This window comes from Pongo pygmaeus, chromosome 1, assembly GCF_028885625.2.
Source record: "Pongo pygmaeus isolate AG05252 chromosome 1, NHGRI_mPonPyg2-v2.0_pri, whole genome shotgun sequence".
Classification (NCBI taxonomy): domain Eukaryota; kingdom Metazoa; phylum Chordata; class Mammalia; order Primates; family Hominidae; genus Pongo; species Pongo pygmaeus.
Window position 1 is genome coordinate 144,628,845 of NC_072373.2, and position 24,775 is coordinate 144,653,619.

General features: G+C 41.8%; 1 protein-coding gene across 19 annotated transcripts in view; it reads left to right on the forward strand.

Annotated features, from left to right (window-relative positions):
* DDAH1 (dimethylarginine dimethylaminohydrolase 1) overlaps positions 1–24,775 on the forward strand; it is a 266,616-nt gene that overhangs the window by 112,250 nt on the left and 129,591 nt on the right. For 17 of the 19 annotated variants that reach the window (XM_063653377.1, XM_063653345.1, XM_063653350.1 and 14 more), the window contains one exon: positions 7,142–7,935. The exons of the other annotated variants lie outside the window; for them this stretch is intronic. In XM_063653377.1, the coding sequence (XP_063509447.1) occupies positions 7,633–7,935 (303 nt within the window). In that variant the 5' untranslated portion in view covers positions 7,142–7,632. The remainder of the gene's footprint in view (positions 1–7,141; positions 7,936–24,775) is intronic. 19 annotated transcript variants of the gene reach the window in all.

Sequence of the window (24,775 nt, forward strand, 5' to 3'; positions counted from 1 at the left end):
TATATAGTACTTTGAACTTTACAGGATATTTTGATTATCTCATTAGCCCCTAATGTGGTTGTAATGAGGCAAATGACTCTGGCATCTGTGGGTTATTACACTGTGCTAGGAGAAAGTAATAAGCAGCATAAGAGTGGTGTGGGGACCAAGGGCCCTTTGAAGTTTCACTGAAAAATCAACTCTCAAAGGGAAGATTAATAAGAGAAAAGGCATATAAATTTATTTAGCATGTACACATGGGAGCCTTCAGAATGAAGACCCAAAGACACAGGAGAAATTGACTTATTTTATGCTTAGGTTTAACAAAGTATGGACAGCTGTGTAGAAATACGATTGGACCAAAAGGGTATGATCTAATGCTAATGAACTGAGCAAGGAAGCCCAGCCAGGTCTGTCTGCTTAGATTCTTCTTCACCTCTCTGAGCAGCATTCCTTCCTTCTGGGGATGGGACAGGACCTTCTCTGGAATGGGGGTCTTATGATCTACAAACAAGGTACGTCAGATAATTTCTTTATGGTCTGTTTTCACAGAAATAGGGCAGAAGGAAAGTTGGAGTAATATTTTTAGGTTTTATGTCTGGCTTTGGGGAAAAAGGCATTTTGGTTTCTATGACCCGCCTTGGGGAAGAGGGATTCTAGTTTCTGAGGCTAGCCTCAGTGGGGCATGGGACTGAGAGACAGGAGGGCAGGAGAAGCTCAGAGAACAAACCTACACCTCTGAGCCTGCTTCTGAGGCCTTCATTTTGGGGCATTGTTTTCTGAGCCCCAACAGAGGAACACAGAAAGAGCTACAGAAATTCAGAAAAGGGATGTGTTACTTGCACAGGAGGAGGTGGGGACCACAGAAGGTTGAGCTTTGAAGTGCAGAAAGCACTGAGTGCTTGCAGTGTCCCTATCACTGTCGTGGGCACTTTATGTTATCTCATTTGAAGGACTTGGGTATTTTAAGTGGTGAAAATAGGCATTTTATACAGAGGCAGATGGATACTCCATAATGAATACAATGCCTGGCACAAGAGCACAATAACTGTTCATATTAGTGGCTATCACAATTGAGTACTTACTGTGTCCTAGAAGCAATGCTCAGATCCTTTGTATATGCTGTCACATTTCAGCCTCAAAACTCTGAAAACAAGGTATTATAACTCCCACTTTACACATCAATTCAAGACAATGTGTGTGCACATATATACACATATATGTATATAATAATGAGTTATAAGTGAGAGCCCTGATAAAAAACAAATGGCATACTTAAAGAATTCTGAAGAGCATGTTTAATAAAAGGAATGTTTTTAAGAGGTGTAGGCAGGTAAAGAGAACCAACGAGGAACCCAAGGACTAGCAAAAACGAGAAGCCAATACTACCCCTAGATGGAATAATGGAAGGCAACAGAATTATCAGAACCCAGCCGAGAGCTGGAACCATGGAAGAGGGGCTGCAAGCAGAAGCTACGATTGTAGAAGGATGGAGCTGTTGCTACAACCATGAAAAAGCAGGAAGGGAGCCAGAGAAATAAATACCCCAATCTCTCTCCCCTCTTGTCCTCCAATCTCCTGTAAGTATATCCCATTCACCAAAACCAACAAAAATGGGATCGCAGGTGATGAAGTCCATGAAGATCAGTCCTCCACAGCTTCAAGCAAGACAGAAAATGGTGAAACATGGGTCTTGGGTACACTAAGGTGGTACAGCCAGAATGTTGGAGGGCCGGGAATCAAATTCAGGCTAGTCTGAATCTAAAACCCATGCCTTATCCACTGCTTTTATGTATTCCTCTACCATACATACTGCAGATGCTTAGTAAATGTTTCTTTAATGAACAAAACCCCAGATGAAAGTTGGAGAAACTGAGATTAGGAGTCTGTGTGTCTTGACTTTAGGAACCAGAGTCCTGGTTACCGTGGAACCATCTCTGGGTCTGTAACTCACTGCCTGCCCATTCAACCAAACACCACTCACTCCTTGGATATAACAGGCAATCTGCAGCAATGGGTTTCTTTCACAGTAAACATTTATGTGACAATTATGTTAAAACACTCAGGACTTAGTGTCAAATTGCAGATTTATGGTACTTACTTTATCCAATATTTCTAGCACTTAGGTTGGACAAGGACATCCTTGAGCCCTCCTTCTCGTTGAGAATTCCCACCCTGATATGGTTTGGTTGTATCCCCACCCAAATCTCACCTTGAATTGTAGCTCCCATTAATTCCCACATGTTGTGGGAGGGACCCAGTGGGAGATAACTGAATCATGTGGGGCGGTTTCCCTCATATTGTTCTCGTGGTACTGAATAAGTCTTACAAGCTCTGAGGGTTTTATAAGGGGAAACCCCTTTCACTTGATTCTCATTTTCTCTCTTGCCTTGTGGCCATGTAAGACGTGCATTTTTGCCTTCCACCATGATTGTAAGGCCTCCCCAGTCACATGGAACTGTGAGTCCATAAAATCTCTTTTTCTTTATAAATTACCCAGTCTCGGGTATGTCTTTATCTGCAATGTGAAAACAGACTAATACACACCCCCATCTCAAAACACCTGTCTCCTATGAAAGTAAATCTTGTATCTGCTAAAATGGAGTAAGAAAAGAACAAGACAGGAATGCCTGTTTTAATCTTCAGATACTTGCTATCTAAAATTGACTTCAAATAAGGCAAGATACCAGCAATATTATCAATGGAAAAGAAAACTTGCCCCTGTGTTAATCAACATCCAACCAGAACAGAAATAGCTTTAGGTATGTCAAACAGAAGGAATTTAAAGGAAATTGCTTATAAAGGTCTTGAAATATCCAGAAGAGGAAAAGGAACAATTTGACCATAAGCCATAATTATCATTCATAATTACATCCCCAGTTCCTAGCACAATACCTGGCATATAGCAAGGGTTCAATAAATATTTATTGAATCTATGATTACACTTGTGGGTGACATTTGGTCTGTCAACCTAGGAAGGCCACAAGTTTTGCTGGAAAGCATACCTTCAAGCAGCTATATGACTCTGGTAATTCAGTGAATGTGTACGTGTGGTTTGGCCTTCGATAGGAAATCATATGCAAAGCCTTCTGTCCAAAACCTCTCAATGGATAATATTTACTGAGCATCTATTAGGCTCTAGTTACGATTCTATGCAATTTTTAAGCACTTTGCAATATTAACATTTATAAAACTCTATGATAATGTGTTCATTAGTCCTCATTTATAGATGACAATGAAACTGAGGTAAAGAGTTTTTAAGTAACATGTCTAAAATCATAAAACAAGGAAATAGTGGAGCCAAGCTTTCATTACACAGTCTGGCTCTAGAAGCTATGCTCTTAATTTCCACATCATATGCCTCCCCACAGCTGATGTGATGAAGGCTTAGCCCACTTTTCCGCCTTTGTTTTCCATTTTCCCCACTGTTCTCTGGAGGCAGACACCAGCTAGCTGTTTCCCCAACCTCGTGTTTTCTTTTCTTCCTGGGCCTACAGCAGACTGTATTTTCCAGCCCTTGCTCATGGTTATTGTAGCTGGGTGGCAGAATTTTAGCCAGAAGAATGGAAGCAGAGGTGATATGCATCCCTTCTAGGCCTGACCCATTAAGCCTTTCACATGTGGTGGCTGTATGTTCTTTCTTGTTCTTTCAGTTTGAGGAAGGTGAGTGATATGGTTTGACTGTGTCCCCACCCGAATCTCATCTTGAACTGTAGCTCCCATAATTCCCATGTATTGTAGGAGGGACCAGGTGGGAGGTAATTGAATCATGGTAACGAGTCTTTCCTGTACTGTTCTCGTGGTGGTGAATAAGTCTCATGAGATCTGATGGTTTGATAAAGGAGAGTTCCCGGCCAGGCGCGGTGGCTCACGCCTGTAATCCCAGCACTTTGGGAGGCCGAGGCGGGTGGATCACAAGATCAGGAGATCGAGACCTTCCTGGCTAACACAGTGAAACCCCGTCTCTACTAAAAGTACAAAAATTAGCCGGGTGTGGTGGCGGGTGCCTGTAGTGCCAGCTACTCGGGAGGGTGAGGCAGGAGAATGGCATGAACCCGGGAGGGGGAGCTTGCAGTGAGCCGAGATCGCGCCACTGCACTCCAGCCTGGGTGACAGAGCGAGACTCTGTCTCAAAAAAAAAAAAAAAAAAAAAAGGAGAGTTCCCCTACACAAGCTGTCTTGTCTGCCGCCATGTAAGACATCCCTTTGCTCTTCTTTCGTCTTCTGCCATAATTATGAGGCCTCCCCAGCTATGTGGAATTATAAGTCCATTAAACCTCTTTCCTTTATAAATTACCCAGGCTTGGGTGTGTCTTTATTAACAGCATGAGAACTGACTAATACAGTGAGCATGGAAAACTTGGATGCCACATGTACAAGAGTTGGAGCCACAAAGTAGAAGAAGGATGGATCCCTGAATATTGCTTGGAAAAAAGAGTTGAGAACCAATCAGGAACATCTGTGCTAGACTTTAAGTGAACAAGAGATAAGCTTCTATCAACTTTGTGCCATTATATGTGTTGGAGTTGTTTTGTTACAGCAGCTATAGAGATGTAAATAGATCTACCTACTGTCCTTTGAAAATGCCTTTCCCTTAGAATTCTCATTCTCTCCTTCAGTTACTCACATCCAAAAATTATTCAAGGCCTAAACCAAGTCCAATCACCTTCAAGCAGCTTTCTTCCACTCCCACCCATCACAGAGATCTCTCTTTCCCTCACCCTCCTGTAGCACTTTGTTATCTATACCTCTTATGTGTACTTACCCCAGCTCCAATTCTGGATATCATGTTTTCCTAGTGAGATTGTGAGCTCTTCAAGGTAAGGATCATGTCTTTGTGCTTCCTTCTTTTGTGACTCTGAAGTGCATAACATGGTGATGTGCCTTGGGAATTTTCAATAAATATTCATGGGAAAAATGAACATATCAATGTATTAAGCTCAATAAAGTCCATTTTCCTAAAAACAGTCCTTCACTGATGAAGTGTGAAAGCATGTAAACTATAATCTACTGGATTTGGTATTTTTATTATTCTTTTTTACTAATATATACATTCTAACACTTTTTGACCACTGCTTAGAGAAGAGAGAAGGCATGCTTATCAAATTTCAGATGGCACAAATTAGAAATAATAAGTAAGGCACGAGATAACAGAATCAAAACTAGACAAGTTAGAAATAAGTAAATAACATTTAACAGGGATAACTACAAAATTAGATTTTAAAAGAACAGCTACCCAATTTCAGTATGGAAAGACATGGCTAACATCAGGTTTTAATTGGCTGCTAGATTGACATGAGCCCAGAGTGGTACACAGATCCCTGTTCATAGTTAGACTCAGGGCACTGAGTGGTAGGTGAAATATTCAGGCTCCAACAAGGCACAAGCATGAATGAAGATTGCTAGATGGTGGCCAGCTAGAGACAGATGGAGGCTCAATGTCTGGTAAAGTCTGCAGTAAAGAGCAGAATGAAGTCCTATACTTTATTTAACCTGGGAGCTAAATAAATAAACAATATATAATAAGAATAAATAGGCTGGGTACAGTGGCTCACGCCTGTAATCCCAGCACTTTGGGAGGCTGAGGCAGGCAGATCACCTGAGTTGAGGAGTTCGAGACTAGCCTGACCAACATGGAGAAACTCCATCTCTACTAAAAATACAAAATTAGCCAGGCGTGGTGGCACATGCCTGTTAATCCCAGCTACTCAGGAGGTCGAGGCAGCAGAATCACTTGAACCTGGGTTGCAGAGGTTGCGGTGAGCTGAGATCGCGCCATTGCACTCCAGCCTGGGAAACAAGAGCGAAACTCCATCTCAAAAAAAAAAAAAAAAAAAAAAAAAAAGAAGAATAAAGAATGAACTAATTTAAAAATAAATAAATTTTATATTTAACCAGGGCAAGCTTAAGGTGAAAGATCAACTTTCACCTGTAACTTTGATGGGAATCCTCCATCTGAGGACACCATTAAGTGATTTCTGACGCTAAACTGGGGCTAATGGGGCTGCCTGGATCCCCCAAGCATTTTGCTTTAGGAGAACTACCTAGTAGGTCTTAAAGGTTTGTTATTTTACTTTTGGTCCCACTTCCCAGTGTCAGTGTCAGAGCTGTCCTTGAGACTCCTCAAATTTGGGCAGGGCGTGGTAGCTCACGCCTGTAATCCCAGCACTTTGGGAGGTGGAGGCGGGTGGATCACCTGAGGTCAGCAGTTCGAGACCAGCCTAGCCAACATGGTGAAACCCTGTCTCCGCTAAAAATACAAATTAGCCGTGAGTGGTAGCGTGCATCTGTAGTCCCAGCTACTCAGGAGGCTGAGGCAGGAGAATTGCTTGAACTGGGGAGGCAGCAGTTGAAGTGAGCCAAGATCGCACCACTACACTCCAGCTGGGGCAACAAGAGTGAAACTCCATCCAAACAAAACAAAACAAAACAACAACAAACAAAAAAAACTCCTCAAATGTGAAGCTGAGAATTTTGAAGCTCATTTATAAATTCACACCACCCTTGTGGGAGGGGAGAGAAGGCAGATCACATCTCTGGGCTCAATTGGGGCAACCATTCTAGGATGCTCAGAGAGACCTGCTCCTAGAAATCCAGTTTCCTAAAAGCTGGGATCAGAGTTCTGGCAAGAAGGCTGTAGCCTGGGCCTTGGCCCTAGACCACCAAAAAAGTGAATACAGGCTTAGGCAGTGTTCATAGAGGCCCAGCATCCGGAACAAGGGTGCTGCTGTAGTCTGTGCTGGTCAGACCACACAGGAAGAATTGTTTATTTTCCGGATACTATGATTTTAAAAGGATACAAGCAAATTGGTGTGTATCAAAAGGAAGCTGACCAGAATGTTGTAGGGACTTGGAAACCAAATCACTAGTTACTTTTCAGTGGTTTGGGCTCCAGGACTGGAGGGGGGTTAGGGTGTGGGGTAGAGGATGGTGTTAGGCAGCATAGATAATTAGAACTGTTTTCAGATATGCAAATGCTGTTTTGTGAAAACACACACACACGCGAACACACACAAAACAAAAAAAACTTGTACTTTAGGTAAGGCCAGAAAACAGAACTGGGACCCGTGGGATTTAAGCTCAACATGAAGAATCTATAAACCATTATAGCTCTTCAAAAGTGGGCTAGACTTTGTAAGTAAGCAAGGTTTAAACTGTTCAGGTAAAGACCAGGAAGCCCTCCAGCTGCTCTGTCCAGACCGAGGCTGTCTCTCCAAGTCCGCGCTGGGGACGATGGGAGGTGTGCACCTGCGACAGAACACAGGTACCGCCAGGTCCGGGTAGGGATGGCTTTTCGCCGAGGTCCCCCGCCTGCGCATACTTCTTGCCCTCGCTGCTTCCCCAGCCGCCTCACCCTGCCCCCACTCCTAGCCCGGCGCTCGCCGCTACAACTCCCGCCTGGGCTGGCGCGAGACCCGCGAGCGCCGGAGTGGGCGCGCGGGTTGCGCGCGGGCCGGCGCCCGGAGCTCTGGGCATGCTCAGTCGCGCGGGCAGGGCTCCGGGCGCGAGCTGGGCTCCTTCTGCACCACATTCAGCGACTGCCAAGAGGAGCCGCCGGGCGCTCGCAGGCTCAGCGCGCGCTGCCCGCGGCAGGACCCGGCCGCCTCCGCCGCCGCCGCCGCCGCCGCCCCTGCCCCTAAGCCTCCCGAAGCCATGGCCGGGCTCGGCCACCCCGCCGCCTTCGGCCGGGCCACCCACGCCGTGGTGCGGGCGCTGCCCGAGTCGCTCGGCCAGCACGCGCTGAGAAGCGCCAAGGGCGAGGAGGTGGACGTCGCCCGCGCGGAACGGCAGCACCAGCTCTACGTGGGCGTGCTGGGCAGCAAGCTGGGGCTGCAGGTGGTGGAGCTGCCGGCCGACGAGAGCCTTCCGGACTGCGTCTTCGTGGAGGACGTGGTCGTGGTGTGCGAGGAGACGGCCCTCATCACCCGACCCGGGGCGCCGAGCCGGAGGAAGGAGGTAACTGCCCGACCGGCGATTCGAGGGGCGCGGCCGGGGCGCGCGCCAGGCCCTCCCCCGCCGCCGGCAGCCGTGTTGCCTTGGGAGTCGCGCCATTGGCCCCCGGGCTAGTTCACAACTTCCCGTCGGGGTGTGTGTGTGTGTGTGTGTGTGTCAGAGAGTCAGAGAGAAGTTCATTGTTCACACCTCCCGGCTGCCGGCAGCCTTCTGGAGGATCCGATTCAGTGTGGTTGTACGGTCTCGGGCAGGTGGGTGGGCGGGGGAGTCCGTCTCACGGGCATTTTTATTTGTGAAAATTAAACGGCAGCGACGAAAATGCAACTCTGAGTGTTTCCCAGGGAGCGGGGGTCGCGAGGGGTGCCGCTCCGGGAGGGCGGGTGGAGGCTGGACGTCCCTCCAGGGGGCAGCGCCAGTCGTGACACCGAAGCCCCTAAGTCCTGCCTGGCGCTCGGAGCAGGTCAAGCTGGATGAATTAACGGGGTGTCGGTGCCCACAGACCTGGGGCTTCTCAAGTTAGTTTTCAGTGGTGGCGAGTGAGTCCCAAAGAACGGGACTAGTAAGTGAATGAATGGAAGGAAAGTGGTGTGTTGGTGAGCTGTGCTACATGTGTGCATGAATGGACTAGGTTTGAAAAGCTGTACTCTGTGCGGTGTTGGGTGTGTGTGCTAGCGAGCGTGTTTAATTAGAGATGGTTGTTTCACAAATTCCATAATTTTTATTCTCTATATTTTTAAACTCACAGCAATTAAGAGAGCTTTTCTGTTCTCAAGGGTTGTAACTACTTTGAAATACTGCAGCTTGTGAAATGGCTGATTGCTTTAAGTGCAGTGTGGGTTAGTGGGGAGAGACAGAGTGAGATTGGATTTTAAAATGCCATCTGGCCTGGGATTCTTCTCATTGCCAGTTAAGAGCCCAGGCTCAAGACTCCGTTGCTATTGGCATCCAGTGGCATTGCAAGAAGCTAGTGGTTTCTTTCATTTCTGGAGATTTAAGAATTTTTTTTCTATTTTGTCTGTATTCACTTCACATTGGAAATGCCTCATAGAGCTTATGATAAAATATGCTTATTCCTCACCTGCTCCACTACTTGGTTGATGGAATCCTACATGGTCTGAGAAAATAAGCATATTCTACTAATTTCTCACTGAGATAATCAGCTTTTATTCCACCCTCCATTAACAGAAAACCAAAAGAGTAACAGATCTCTGCTAGCCCTTTGATGTCTTTGCCACACCTCTCCATCTTTGAGTCTGTGAGATGTCCCACTCTTAAACTGATAAGCAATGTAATCCCATTTGAATACTTTCTAATGTGTTCTAGGCCAAATGGCAGAGCTATGGTTTGAACTTAAAAGAGCAAAATCGATTTCAAAATCCTTTCAAAATGACACTCTTTTGATGAGAGTAGTCCAATTTCTTCTCAAGAGACTGTCACCATATTTATTCACCCATTTCATTTTATTCCTATAATAAAAGCTTCCAAGCTTTGGCCTCCCTGATACCTAAGTGAGCACTGATCTTTTTCCCCTGCCCAGATTTTGAAGCATACATTTTAAATTGATTTAATTCTGATATCAGCCTGGTGGCACACTGCCAGAAGTCACATGGTATAGTGGATAAAAACATTACACTGAATCTCAGCTCTACCACTTTCTAATTCTGTGACCTTTAGGGAGTGTCTCTTGCCTCAGTTTTCTCATCTATATGGTGGACATAATAATACCTATTTCACAAAGTTGTTGTAATAAATGTATTAATCTACCTGAAATTCATAGGACAGGACATTTGATGAATGTTGGCTATTATTATTCACTTAACAATGGGTCATGGAAGATTTACTCCTTTAATAAGAAGTCAGCTATACACTGATGTAGTTAGTGACATTTCTCTACTATGTGATACTGCCTCTGGGTTTGGGTCTCCTGCTGGTGCCTGCCTTTGCATTGCACATGATCTGGGTCACCAGGGTAACAGGCCTCCTAGGCAGGGAGAGGAATATGGGCAGTCAATGTTGGATGGGATGCTTCTGGAGGGCAGAGTCATGTAGGGCAATGCTTGTAGAAATCTCTCACAGTACCAGCTCACCGCCTTGGTAGGTGTTAATGCTTGTTGAGTGAGTGAATGAATGAATGAATGAATGAAATGCTAATACAAGAAGGTAGTTACTTCAAGACCCTCTTTGGATTGCTGTATATTTTTTTCATGTGATGTCTGCATTCCCAACTGTGAAAATCCACAGTAGTCAAGGAATTATTTTAAAATTATCGTCACTGATCTCTGCCTCTAGTCTTGTCATTTTCCATTCCATTCCCACACTGTAGCCAAGCTGGTCTTTTAAAAACTCAGATCTGATCCTGTCCCTTCTCTGACTAAAATTCTCAAGAGGCCCCCACTGAGCTTAGATAAACCCATTGAGCTGGGCTGTGCTTGCCTTTCCAGCTTCAGCTTCACCTCTGATCCCACCCCAAGCACCCCCTGACCCATGGATCAAGCGAGGTTCTTTCACTGAAGCTCACCAGACTATTGCTTTTATTTTGTCTGGGTACTCTTCCTCTTTCCTGTCTTCGCTTTTACCTGTCTTAAGTTCTCAGCTTACTGTTATCACTAATATTAGTAGCTAATATTTATTGGGTACTTGCCACTTGCCATACACCATACCAGATTTATGATGTGCATTTCATTAATACTCACATCAACTCTTTGAACTCAATACTATCGTAATTCCTATTTTAAAGTTGGTGAAACTGAGGCCTGGAGAGATTAAATAAATTGGCCAGGGTTATAGAGTGTAACCTGTAAAACCAGGATTTGAACTCGGGTTTAGAGAACTCCAAAGCTCTAGTCCCACTTAGACATCACTTTTCCAAGCATGGAATTGGTTCTCCTTTTATGAGCTCCTAAAACTCTATAAATTTCCTTTTATATTTATCATACCACATGATAATTGCCTGTTTACCGTTCTGTATCTCCCACTATTATGTAACCTGTCAGGGCTAGGATCATGTCTGTATTGGTCAACATTTTGTCACCAAGGCCTTGCATACAATAGGCATGTAGCAAATATTTTGTTGAACAAGTGTTCTCATTATTTTAGATTAACCTTAATTCTCCCTCCTTATGACATATTTGGTGTTTCACAAGCATTCCCAATCAGTAAGGTCCCAAAAGTTCTATTATGTATGTAGGTGGTTTATAGCTGTTTCTTCTTCTCACTTTCCCTGTCCCTGTCTGTTTCTATTGTTATTGTTGTTTTGTTTGTTTTTATAAAAATCTTGAGAAATTCCTTCTTAATCAAAACATCGTGTTTCATTTAATGACTTTTCTTCCTTGGAATTCAAGAACGTATTCCTGTGAAAGCCCAGTGTTTGCCTGAATGGGGCCTCAAAGATTAATAAAACACAGGCCCTGTGTGCAGGAAGCCTAACTTTTAGTGAAGGAAACTGTATATACAGAAAGTCAGTAAATAATGTTAATTGTCTAATAATGTTGTTTCTTTAGATTTTGAGTATTTTTTATGTTTAATACTTTAAAGAAAAATCAGCTGTTAGAGGCCTGTCAAATTTTACATGACTCCAACTTACTTTTTAGGGAAAAAATGCAACTTCTCTATTTGTTTGTTTTTAGAGACAGGGTCTCACTCTGTCACCTAGGCTGAAGTGCAGTGGCATGATCATAGCTCACTGCAGCCTTGAACTTCTGGGCTCAAGCAGTCCTCCTGCTTCAGCCTCCCAAAGGGCTGGGATTACAGGCATGAGCCACTGTGCCCGGCCAAAAGTCAATGTTTAAATGTCAAATAATGTAAACAATCTAAAAGATGATGTAGGAGAAATAACAGGGTGTGAGGATTGAATTTTTTTAATTAAAACTTTTATGTAGATAATTAATGCCTACAGTGCCAAAATCAAAAGGTACAAAATGATATACAGTGAAAGTGGGTGTTGCCCTTCTACTCCCACTCTTGCACCTGCCTAACCAGTTCTCCTCCTTAGAGGCAACTACTAATGCCAATTTCTTGAGTTTCTGTCCAAAGGTTCTTAGTACCTAATGAATGATTAACTGACAAAACTTAACTTAAGCAAAATTGCAAAATATATCCTATGCCCTTTTGCCCCTTTACTTTTTTTTAAAATTTATTTGTCATTTACCCTGTTGACTAGGATTGCTCCTTTTTAACGGCTATTTTATCCTTTCCCAGGTACCAAGTGTTAGTATGTGGGGTAATTTTGTCTTGGAGAAAACCACACAAATGCATTCTTACAAAGTGATAATAGCTTTAATTATTGTTTCCTTGAGCTTTTGCATTTATAGGGGCCTCTTCAGGAAGAAGTCAATGCTTAGCACCAGGTAATAAATCCCAAAAGTGGAATTAGGCATCAAATGGGGGAATGGGGACATAAATGGAAGGGATGGGGAATATAATTTGGATAGATGTTCCTCTTTTATTAGGGTACTTAGTAGGACCTATATATTTTCGTTCTGGGTTTATTCTCTGGTTAGGAAAAAGCCTAAATATGTTCATCCTGGAGGCAAGTGAACATCAAGATAATGTCTAATAGCCATAGCTGACGAATGCCAAGTTTTTAAATGTGTGTGAATCCTAAAAGGTGGTATTATTAACCCTATTCAAAAGATAAGGAAGCTGAGGCTCAGGTAACTGAGGTTAAGTGACTTGTCCAAAGTCATACACAGTAATAAGTTGCAGAAATGAGGTTTTTATGAAAATCTAAAGGTCATTTTTTGCATGAAGTGCTTGTTGCCAGTTGTGGTTAATCCTAACATAACATTAAATCTAGGTAGAATAACTACTTAAATCCTATTTTACACATTAATGATATGCAATCTAACTCGAACACTAAGTGAATCATTTTACTTCCCTTCTCTCGTAAATGAGAATACGTTGTTTTCACTTTAGTTTAAAAATAACAATTCAGTCATTTATATAACCCCCTAAATGGCCTAGGCACAGTTTGTGCGTAATTGTATCTTATTTACCAGCATAGTAGATGATTGTGTTTTTAAATGCATACATTTCCTCAAACTTCTGTTTAGTTTCAAGTGAGAAAACTGCCCCAAACCATAATTAGAAATTATTCTGACACCAAGATGGAAAGTGAATGTGCTGGAGGCTCTTCACATGGCAGCAGATTAATAGTTCTTGATAAATCATCACCTCCAACTAGTTAGAACAACTGCTCCTTTTCAGGATTTTTTTTTATTGTTTTGACTCTTCCACATGGCCTTGGCAGTAACGTTTGGAAATTGATGTGTCCCAGAGACTGGGATGCATCCAATAATGTAGTCTCTTCCTGTACAGTTGATCTTGAAAGCCTTGAAAATAAGGAACAAAATGAGTAGGGAGTGACTTCTATTAGATACTATTAGCTGAAAATGAGCTTTCTGCAGAGATTCTTAGACTCATTAGCGAACCATTATAAGACTAAGAAGGCAGGGCTAGATCCCTTGTAATTCAGATATGCTGGAAAATTGCCTTTGCATGTATTTGAATTCTTATTAAGCTCAGATTTCTTCAAAATTAGTTTTTATTATAATAATGGTAGGTGTCCATCCATTAATATAAACCACAAAAACAGAAAAATCTACTTAAGACTTTTGAACAAACAGATTTACCTTCCACTGCCTTTGTGTCATAAGTAAATTGTTCATGGCATCTTATGATTCTCAATATAAATTTGGAGGTGCATGTTTTAAAAATGAGTGCTAGTTATTAATTTTATGGGCTTTTGCTATTAAAATCTGTAACCATTTCAGAAAGCCTAATTTTTTGACTAGAGATCTGGATATATGTAGTGTTCCTTCCTTCTTATCAAGGGAGTACCATAATTAAAGAGAAAATGACTAAAAATAAGAGAGAAAAAAGTTTCATTTATATCTTACACAGAACACAGTGCAGTATTTATTTCAGGTTGTCCATAAATATTTACTTACATAACTGAATCCTCTGAAGTTCCATCAAAAAATATTCACCTGACCTTTGAAGTTAGCTTCCATTACTTCCCCTAAACTGATATTAGATATTAAATCTGTCAGACATCTCAGGCTCATTTCATAAGCAGGCGCTTTTCATCTGAATGGACAAGCAGGCATAATCTCAAGCAACAAATCCCATTTTAAAATGTGTGTGTGGTGCCTATAGTCCCAGCTACTCAGGAGGCTGAGGCAGGAGAATCTCTTGAACCCGGGAGGTGGAGGTTGCAGTGAGAAGAGATAGTGCCACTGCACTCCAGCCTAGCAACAGAGCAAGACTCTGTCTAAAAAAAAAAAAAAAAAGTGTGCGTAATGCCATCCTAGTTCACTTTGTCATTGTCAAGTAATTTAATAATGTACATCATTTTCCTGAAGCTGATGCTGCTGAAGGAGCAGTAGCATCACATAGAAAGGAATAAATCACCAGACTTTAGACTTTTGTTGCTAAATGTTTAGATTATCCAAGCAACTATGACAAGAGGAATCAGCACGAAAAAGTACAAAGAAAAGTACAAACTAATACAGGGTTGGTTTAATTTTGTCCAACAAATCAGTGTGGACAAGAACCCGACTTAGTTTAGGTTAGCAAATTAAAAGGACTATATCATTTAAGCTGCTTTTGCAGCTGGATGGGCTTATAGGTGTTATCATTCCAGTGAAGATACATACATCAGCATTTTCCTCTATTTGAATATGTGTAAGTAAACCTTTGCCTTTATTAAAAGACGTTTTGGGCTGTGTGTGGTGTCTCACGCTGGTAATCCCAGGACTTTGGGAGGCCAAGGTGGGCGGATCATGAGGTCAGGAGTTCAAAACCAGCCTGGCCAACATGGTGAAACCCCATCTGTACTAAAAATACAAAAATTAGCCAGGCGTGGTGGCAGGCGCCTGTAGTCCCAGCTACTCGGGAGGCTGAGGTAGGACACTCACTTGAAACCAGAAGGCAGAGGTTGCAGTGAGCCGAGATCACGCCACAGCACTCCAGCCTGGGCAACAAGAGCGAAACTCCATCTCCATCCTTTTGCCTTGATTCTTTTGTCATTATTTTGCTTAAGAAATATTAAAGTTTTCCAGTTTTTGTGTGGCATTAATTATGAGTGCCATGATTGCATGAAAAATGACTGCTTTTGATAGTAAAGGGATAATAGTTTTGTTACTCATATCTGTTAGTATATTCAATAACTGTCTATTATGTCCAGGCCGAATGTTTGGTGCTGGGGAGATACAGATGAATTAGACACTTCCACTGCCCCTGAGGATCTCACAGTCCAGAGAGGGAGGCAGATCAGTGACAGAAACTTGCAGAACACGGGGGCAGATTTTATGACAGAACTCAGCCCAGTGCCATGGAAGCTCAAGGAGATGTGTCTCACCCACACCAAAGCTTCCCAGAAGGAGCGATTATTGAGTGAGAATTAACTAGGGGAAGGCAGAGAAGAGCAACCTTCCAGATACAGAGAACAGGATGAGATAACATGGGGGTAATAGTCCAGTGAAGATTAATTTTATTAATGTTGAAAAGATGTAGAATTGAGAAAAACCCACCCGTGCCCTCTCAGATCTTTTGAAATTTCAGATCCAATTCCAAGTTCACCAAAAGAAACACGTACAGAACTGTATTTCTTTGTTTTGGGTCTAGAGGGATTTGGCCACTTTGCACACCTCATTTCTAAGTGTACTTCCCTCTTACTCTTATCCACGTGCTCCGTAATGTTCTGGAACCCCTTCTAGGATTCCTGACTAGCACAGTTTGGGAACAATGTAGCCCACTCTGGAGTTGACTAAAGTCTACTTTAAGTCTGAAACTTAAACATTTCCTGAGCTTGCCATTTAGATTCTGGTAAGGCACTTTTTTGGCGGTGGAGGGTGGGGGGTCCTGTAAGTTATCAGTATATTCTTTGCTGGGGGATTTTCCCCCTTGACCCATAATTTGTTACATGAGGGTGTATCAGGAAAACCTGTCATCTTGTAGTAAGTAGTTATATACAGATGCTCCTCAACTTATAATGGAATTACATCCGGATAAATGTATCTTAAGTTGGCAATATCATAAATTGAAAATACACTTAATACCTGTAACCTACTGCACGTTGTAGCTCAGGCTACACTACCTTAAACATGCTCAGAACATTTACATTAGCCTATAGTTAGACAAAATCATCTAACACAAAGCCTACTTTAAAATAAAGTATTGGATATCTCATGTAATTTATTGAATACTGTACTGAAAGTGAAAAACAGAATGGTTGTATGAGTACTCAAAGTATGGTTTCTACTGAATTCATATCACTTTTGCACCATTGTAAAGTCAAAAAATGGAAAGTTGAACCATCATAAATCAGGTACCATCTGTACATTACCCATGTCAATGACAAATAAGAAAAAACTAATTTCTATTTGCTGTTGAAATGTATTTTTATTCACAAATCTCTCCATCTTGACAGTAGTCACCATTGAATCTCAAGTGCAGCGTAAACTGAGAATGCATCTATAATTATGGGTTGAATTTTGCGTGAGCTACAGGAGGCAGCCAGGTGGGGATACCTACTGTCCTGGGGGCAGGAGACACTGGTTTTGATTTTTGCAGTGATATTAAGATCAAATAGCTGAGGGATTTTTTTTTTTTTCTTTTTGGAGCCCAGGTTGTAGGGGAGAGAAAGTGTAGAGTGGGAAAGAGATAAGAAGATGAGGGAAAGTGGATGGGGAGCTGATGATAACTTACATTTGTGAAATGGAATTGGAGTTTGATAAATAAAAAATACTGGATTTTATTCAACCGAAGACATTATACTTGTTCTGCTTAATTAACTAATCATATGAACTCATGCCTTGTTAATGATAATTCATTATGAGATGCAGTTGAAATTGCTAAATCTGTTTCAAAAGCTCTGCTTACTCAACCATTTATAGCACATTTGACAAGTAATTTTTTCTATAGAAGGCTTTAAATAAAAACCATTGAAATAGTGTAAGATCCTAGACCCACATACTGCCTGCCATCACACATCACTTTCCTCAGTGTCTGTCAGTTGATGTTTTTGTGTGGTGAATGTGAACCAGTGGCCTGAAGAAATGGAGAGTAAATGGTGATGAGGTATGTGCTGTAAGTTGTGTTTTCTGTTATAACTAAGTCTTGACTTACCCATGGTAATTCTTTCCTATAAACCTTCCATATATGTGTGCTGGTTTCTATTCCTGATGCTGAACTGTTAGTTTTCTAATATTTAACTTTTGGCTTCCAAAACTACATGAAGTTATTTTTCTAAAGAAAGACAAAAAAAAAAAAAAGATACCTACTTAAAAGTAGCCTTCCTATAATTAGCTGTGTACACATGTTAGCCAAATAAGGTATAGATGTAGTCATTTTTAGCCTGAAATGATTGAAAAAGGTGAAATTAATGAATTAATCTTGGTGCAGTTTCAAAATAGTAATAGAAGAAAAACATAGCCATTTTATTCTTTTAATTATTTTTTGAGTCATAAGGGAACCATCATTTCAGGAAGAAAGATTATTATTACTACAGTTTGGCTTTAGGTCATATTTTAGGCCATTTATGATGTAATCATATTTTCCAGCTCTAGAGTTTTGTGTGAAGAGATTTAGATCTAGTACTTTATTTTGAAATACCCAAACCATTTTTTAAATCTTGTTTTTGGAATTTTCTAACTTTCTGCATGCCATCCTTGTTCTCTATCAGGGACCCTGGCTTTCCAGCTCCCTTTTCTCTGAAAAATACACAGTTGGGATGTTGAAGGGTCCTAGTCAAAAGGTTACTGATTTCTTCATTTTTGTCTTTTGTTACTCTCAAACTAAACATCATTAAGGCTTCGGCCTCCCTAATCTCTGAGTCTTCCCAAGTCACCCCAAAGGTAGAAACAGTCCAATTATGACTAGATCACAGCTTCAAGACAAGGTTTTTGTACCATTTTTACCCCAGTTGCTGCTCTCTACCCACTAGTGGGTCATGAAATCAGTTTAGTGGGTCATGACCAGATCTTTCATTTTTATTGTAATATAATCAGTAGAAAATGTCAGTGTATACTGCAACATAGCGTCATAAGGGTAAGTATTGTTTCGTAAAACTTGTTTCATTTTTACACACTATGTTTGTGTATACTGATTAGGTAAATACATTTCTTACACTAGGTCATGGTAAAAAATAAATGTGAAAAATCCACCGCATCCCCTTTCAACTGGATTGCACCATTCAGCCTCTTTATAGAAATTCTGCAGGGCCATTCCCGTTGGCCAGTTGGGTCCTGGGAATCATGGCCAAAATCTCAGCATTACTTTCTATCAAGTCAAGTTTTATTTCCTCTCACTTGTGTTGACTCTTTACAGTGATGGTTTCCTGACTGTTTGGACCCCTGCCCATTCAGCAAACTAGTGTTGAGCCCATAGTTCTGTGTGGTCTGGTAGGTGTGATCGGAGAACATGAAGAGGGGGGAGATTGTCAACTTCACCATTTGCTAGAAGCTGATTCTACCTTTCCTTCTTTGGTGACAAATTTTAACCTGGTTAAGGGAAGTTTATGTTAAGACAGGAGAGCATAGTTTTCCTTCTGAACTTGCATCTTTTGCATTATTCAGAGGCAGGGAGGGGGAAATTTGGTGGTAGTAGCATTCCCTGAATCCCTTGCCAGGGGTTGTACCCGGTAGGAAGCAGTAGCATCCAGGTGGGGGCTGAGACCTACACAGACACTGGGAGGCATCAGGATCCAACATCAGGATTTGACCACAGACACTCTTGGGATAGGGACCGAAACTCAGCACACTTACTTTAACCCCAGCATGTGTTCAAATACAGAATGTGCTAAAATGTGATTATAATGTTCATGTCATTCTCAAATCACTGGCTAAAGGCCTAAAAGAGATCTTGGAAATAACTAGTTTCACTCTCCTTCCTTCACACTTATACAACACTAGATAAGTGGAAATCCTGCCTTATGTAAGAATCCAAAGAAAATTTAGTTTTCTCCACCAAGTAATCCATTTCAGCAATATTTGTTGGTAATGGTGCCTATTAAGTATGAGGCATTTGGACTGACATAGAAATTGGGGTTCATTCTGACAAAGTATATATGGATGTTTAGTAATGGGTCAATCTGTGATTGCAGGGAAATGGAGCACCCAGTTTTCAGTGGTGATCCCTTTCTTCTAGCTGAGCAGCCTAGTACTAAGAGTGGAATGTATTCCCTTATACATGCTCTTCTGTGCCCCCAAAAATGAGTGCTTTGAAGATTCTGATGAGAGACATTAATGATAGAGGCAAACAGTGTGTGGCTGTGACTGGAGAAATTGTGTGTTTGTAGGAAAAGGGCTTGGAATTGTGAGACTTGGAGCTGTAATTACATGAGAAAAAATGGGGAGTGCAGTTGTCATGTCCATGTCTGCATTTTTCTTTGTGAGCACTGAGCTGGATAACTGAAGCCTCTGAGTGGTTTGCAGGAAAGCAGGATTAATACTGCTTCTAAACTGTCCAGTCCTCAGAAGGAAGTTTCTTGGTGAGTGGATGGGGTAATAGGGATTTAAGATAGAACATTTTCTTGAAAGTAAGTGCCAAAAAACACACAAGGTATAGCTTGTTGGCCTCAATACAGCTGAGGGCTCAATTATGATTCAGAACACGCTCCCTAAACACTCGCCTTCCCTGAGGTCAACCTAATGACTGGAAATTCTGCAAATGTAACAGCTACTATCACTTGGCCTGTTTTTATAGCATACACACACACACACACAAGGTTTGGATAAAATCAGTTTTCTAACAGTGCTCTCCTTGTGAATGCTGGGTGGTATTGTGGATTATCAAAAATGTTTACAGGGATTCTTGAGTTACATTATTTCAGTGGTCATTTAGCCAGGAGAAAGTTTTTGTTGTTGTTGGTTTGCTTTAATGAATTGTGCCTTTTTTATTGGGCTTTTTCAGCCTGTGATCACCTCCATGCAGGTCGTCTTCATTTCACCATTGGGATGGGCTTTTATGGTGCAATCTGTGGAGGAGAAAGCATATATGCAGTTCCTAGAACTTCCCTACCCTTCTTTACCTTCCTTTTTTAGGGGAGTTCCTATAACACTACGAGTTTGTTCTTATACTCCAGGTCTAGATGGTGATTTTCAAATTTTAAATTCAACTCATAAGTGGATCGTAAAGTTACTCTAGTAGGTCACTCCAGTTTTTTTTTGTTTGTAAAGGAACTGAAATAGAATAGAAAATATCAGAGTGTATTCACAACCCGTAATATAGCCAGGTAATCTTTCATGTAACCTTTGTTTCATTTATACACGTACACACATCTGCATGTTCCCTCTTATGCTGTAGGTTGCAACATAAAGTGTACTTCTTACTGTGGGTCATTGTCAAGAGGCTTTATTTACTTTATTTATTTATTTATGTCGTTGTTGTTGTCAAGAGGTTTTAAATCTACTTATCTAGGAGACCAAAAAATACCTTAAATAAATGCTGTCATTTTAGCTTTTGTTGCCATTCTTTGTGGTTTGCAGCAACAGAATTTTGGCATGTGTCAAAGGCACTTGACTTCCATTGAGCAAATGGGCTGTTTGATCTCAGGGCACTGGGTTTTTCATTACCTAGTAGGAAGGTAAAGCCACTCATCCAAAGGCAGCAAAATGCAGGGGATGGAGAGGAAGAGAAGGAAAACAAACAGTGTAGGTGGAAAGTCTCAGGCTCTTCCCAGTAAACAGGCATTTTCAAATATCAAAGACTCCCCTGCATTAATGCTACAGAGTATTTATGTACACTTTGAAGTGATACACTCATTTGTAAACCAAATTATAATGTTGTGATATTATAGACCAGGATGGCAGGTGTTCAGAAAGCATACCACTTATTAAAATGGCCATATGAAAGCCTAGTACATTTTCTGTTCTATTGACTCCAGTCTCATTTCTACTGTTTCTGCTTTCCTCTGCTCCTCACTGAACTGCCCACCTGCTCCCAGACCCACAATCACTCGAGATATCAAATCAACACAAGATTCAGTCTTCATCACCCCTCTAGCATGCATACCTCTCACTCAACCCAGGTATCTAGAGACACATGCTTCTAAGCTGACTCAGGAGGCAGACTTGCTTGACTCCTGGGGTCCTTTTGAGACGGGGCGTTCTCTTCCTTTCCATGTGCCCTGAGGACTAGCAAGGGACAGCTATAAATTCAAATTGTGGTTCCAGTGCTTATTAGCTGTGTGGCCTTGAGCAAGTACAGCATCACTTTCATCATCTGTAGTGTTGAGGTGGTTTTGACTACGCTATAGCGTTGTTATGGTGAATACATGCAATAATACAGGTAAGGTACTGAGCAGTACCATGCACAGAGTAGCTCTTCCATCAGTGATCAGTCCCTCTTCTTTCTGCCTTTATATGCTTTTTGTCTTTCTAAAGGGCTGTTATTCAAGCCCCTAAGGATTAAGGCTGTGCTCTTCTCTTGCTATCTTCTCTTCCTGGAAACTGGAGACCTCCATCCATTGGGCTGTGGCCAGACCGCCTGTGGCCTGCCCAGACTGAGATTCTGTCCAGCAGTTGGCATTCATTGCTCTTGTATTTTGGACCCCTATGCTGACTCCACCTGAAACATGCCAGGAGGTTGGTAAGACCATTAGAGATATGCACTTGATCCTTAGCTGGTGGCTGGGCCGGTCACCCAGCGCCTGTGCCACTCTACAGGCAGGTCTCGTGTGGGCACTGGCCTCCTCTCCAGCTCATGGTTTTAGGAGTAGGTCATCAGACTCAACTGAGTCAAAAGGTACTACCCTTTCTATAATTTCTCTTCATCCTCTGATCTTCTAAGTGAATGAATACTTAGAGATATTTCTGCCATTAAGCTTATCATCTGGTCTTGAACTAGTCATATATTAGCATTTGAATTCACATTTTAAGTATCTTTACACATTCGATATATTTTCCATTTTAAGTACTTAAAAAAATTCCTCTTACATTGCAGGTGAAATTCCACCTGGAATTGAGTCTCAGTTCCACTTCTCAGTTATATCATCTCGGGCAACTCAAGTTTCAGTTTCCTATAAAATATCTTTATGCCTTCTTCCCAAGGATGCTGAAGATCAAAGTTTTCTGAATGCTGTGATGCTCTATACAACAGTGGTTACGGTGGCAATGTTATGATGAGTGATGGATTGTACGTATGGTAATAGTAACATTATTATTTATGGACTGGCGATAACTAGCCTATTCTTGATGATATATCGGATTGACTAGATTTGACCAATATCCTTTGCACAATAACTGTGACACCAAGCTGTGACAACCTTAGAGAGAGGTCCTGATAGAAAGAGACTACTCTTAGAAAGCTTCAGTCACCTCTAAAGACCCAGACCTGCCACTTGCTAGCAAGGTGAACTTGGCCAAAAAAACCTTTGATACAGTTTTGTCACCTGTAAGAAAGGGTGACACTACTTTTATTTATTCAACAGGCAATTGTTGTTTAGTGCCTACTACATGCAAAACATAAAGTAAACAAATATGATGCCTGCCCTCATGGAGCCTGTAGTTTAATTGGAGAGATAAGCATGAAATAAATAATCGCAAATATATGTGTAATTAAAAATACCAGTAAGTGTCCTAAAGGAAAAACGCAACTTGTCTCATAAAGTTGTAAAATGTCAATAAGAGACCTTACTTGCAAAAGACCTGAGTATCAGCTTTTAGATGAGACCAGTGTTACCTGTGTTGCAGAGGAATTAGTGGATTACCCATGCTGTTGCTCCTGTTTGTACACCTCTGATTTTATTCTTAGGAATATTCCCTCTCTCTGCTGGAAGGGACAAGAATCCTGCCCCTGTACTCCAGCACCATGGGCACCTGCTTCTGGCCAGCTCTGACTTCTGGACCCTGTGGTCTACCTCTCTCTCCAGTACAAGCACACCTCTTCTCCACCTCCCAGCTTCATCTGCCACCTGTTCCTGCTGCCATGCTTTCCAGAGATCCAGCCCCACTGCTTGGACTTTCACCCACCACACATGCATCTCCGTTGTGCTTCATGTAGTTTTCAGGTTCAGAGACCCCTTCCAGTGTTACCCACCTTCTCCCAGCTAATCCTTTCACCCGCAATAAACAACAGCAGTATCGTTTATCATGTATTTACTGGGTGCCAGCACTTTAAATCCATCATTCTCTCTAGCTGTCTTGGCCCCCTTCCAAGCCCTGGAAGCCGTCTGGCTATTAGAAGAAATAAAGTGTCCCTTGTTCAATAAGTCTGTCGGTCAGCCTCATCATTCTGCTGATGGCCCTACCCCACCATGACCCTTATTCATTTCATATGCTCAGGTAGTGCCTTGGTTCCATTAACTGGGTTTACATCTTGACCCCTTTTGTTGGTTTCCTGCCTAGATTCCCTGCAAAAGACCCCAAGGCTGACCTCTAGTCCTCATATGAGAGAATCTCTCAAACATACTGCTATGTCCTCTTGGTGCCATGTTCTGCCAGCCTTCTCATACGTCTGCATTGGGCCAGACACCAACCTGCCTTATGCTGGGTTGTGCCCTCAGCCTAGCCCATTCTGTGGGGGCCCCTGATGCCAGCTGCCATTCTGAGTCTTCTTTCTTTTGCCCAGAGTTGGAACCATCCCTGGTCACTGGCCTTGTGCTAGTGGGGCCATTTTACTGACTGGACTCAGAACCAATGTGTGCTTTTATATTTTAAAGTATTTACTAGATTTAGCCTCTTAGGAAGTTTGAGGTACGATAACTTGACTGAGGCACACCCTTAATTTTCTGTCTCTTTCCCCTTCTCCTGTAGTAACTAGCTATATAGCTTATCAATTAAATGCTACTTTTCTGTCTCAGTTTAACAAACTTGTTCTTGGAATGCTCACTAAACTGAATTTAGTCCAATTTTGTAAAATTTGGAAAATTCTTTGCTGGCAGAAAAGAAATTTCACTGTGTTTAATTAAACAGATTAAAATGTGATTTTCTCAATTGTCAAAACTGTTTTTGATAGATTTCCTGTGTTTCGTGGGGTTTTTTAATAAAAGAAAAATTATTCATATTATTGTAATTCCATATTGTGCAGAATAGGAACAAAGGAAGTGATGCAGATCCTTTGGCAGAAAGGTCATTTGAGTCACTGGAGTGTCCTGAACCATAGGGGAATTAGAGCTTCTATTGATGGGATGCAGAGCACATTTCTTCAGATTAAGACACCACTCATTTATGTGGATGTTTTTCATCTGAATATTTGTGCCAAAGGAGAACAACAGAGGGATACTCACTTGTAAACAAAGGGGAGGTGGTGCAAGGAGGAAATGAATACTTCATAGAACTCTAAAATAAACCAACCAGATTTTCAGAACCTCTCACTCTTAATAATTCCTGCCATTCTTTATGTCTTAGAACAGAGATGATTGAGAGAATTAAAGAGTAGGCTTAGTAATGGTGAAAACACAAATTCTGATTGGTAATCCAGGATAACAACTTCAAAGTAATAGACCTTGGTGTTCTAACATAGGGGTGTCCGATCTTTCAGCTTCCCTGGGCCACATTGGAAGAAGAAGAATTGTCTTGGGCCACACATAAAATACACTAACACAATAGCTGATGAGCTTTAAAAAAATCACAAAAAAATCTCCTAATGTTTTAAGAAACTTTACAAATTTGTGTTGGGCCACATTCAAAGCCGTCCTAGGCCACATGTGGCCCGTGGGCCATGGGTTGAACAAGCTTGTTCTAACAAGAAAGGATGATGAAGATACTGGCTCCTGACTACAATGGGTGGATATTTACTGCTGAACAGACAGCACTGTACAAGGTCTCGAAGGCCTCCATGTCATCCTTGGGTTAATTAAAATAAGGGATGAATTTAGGGATGCAGCCGGCTCCTCTTTCTG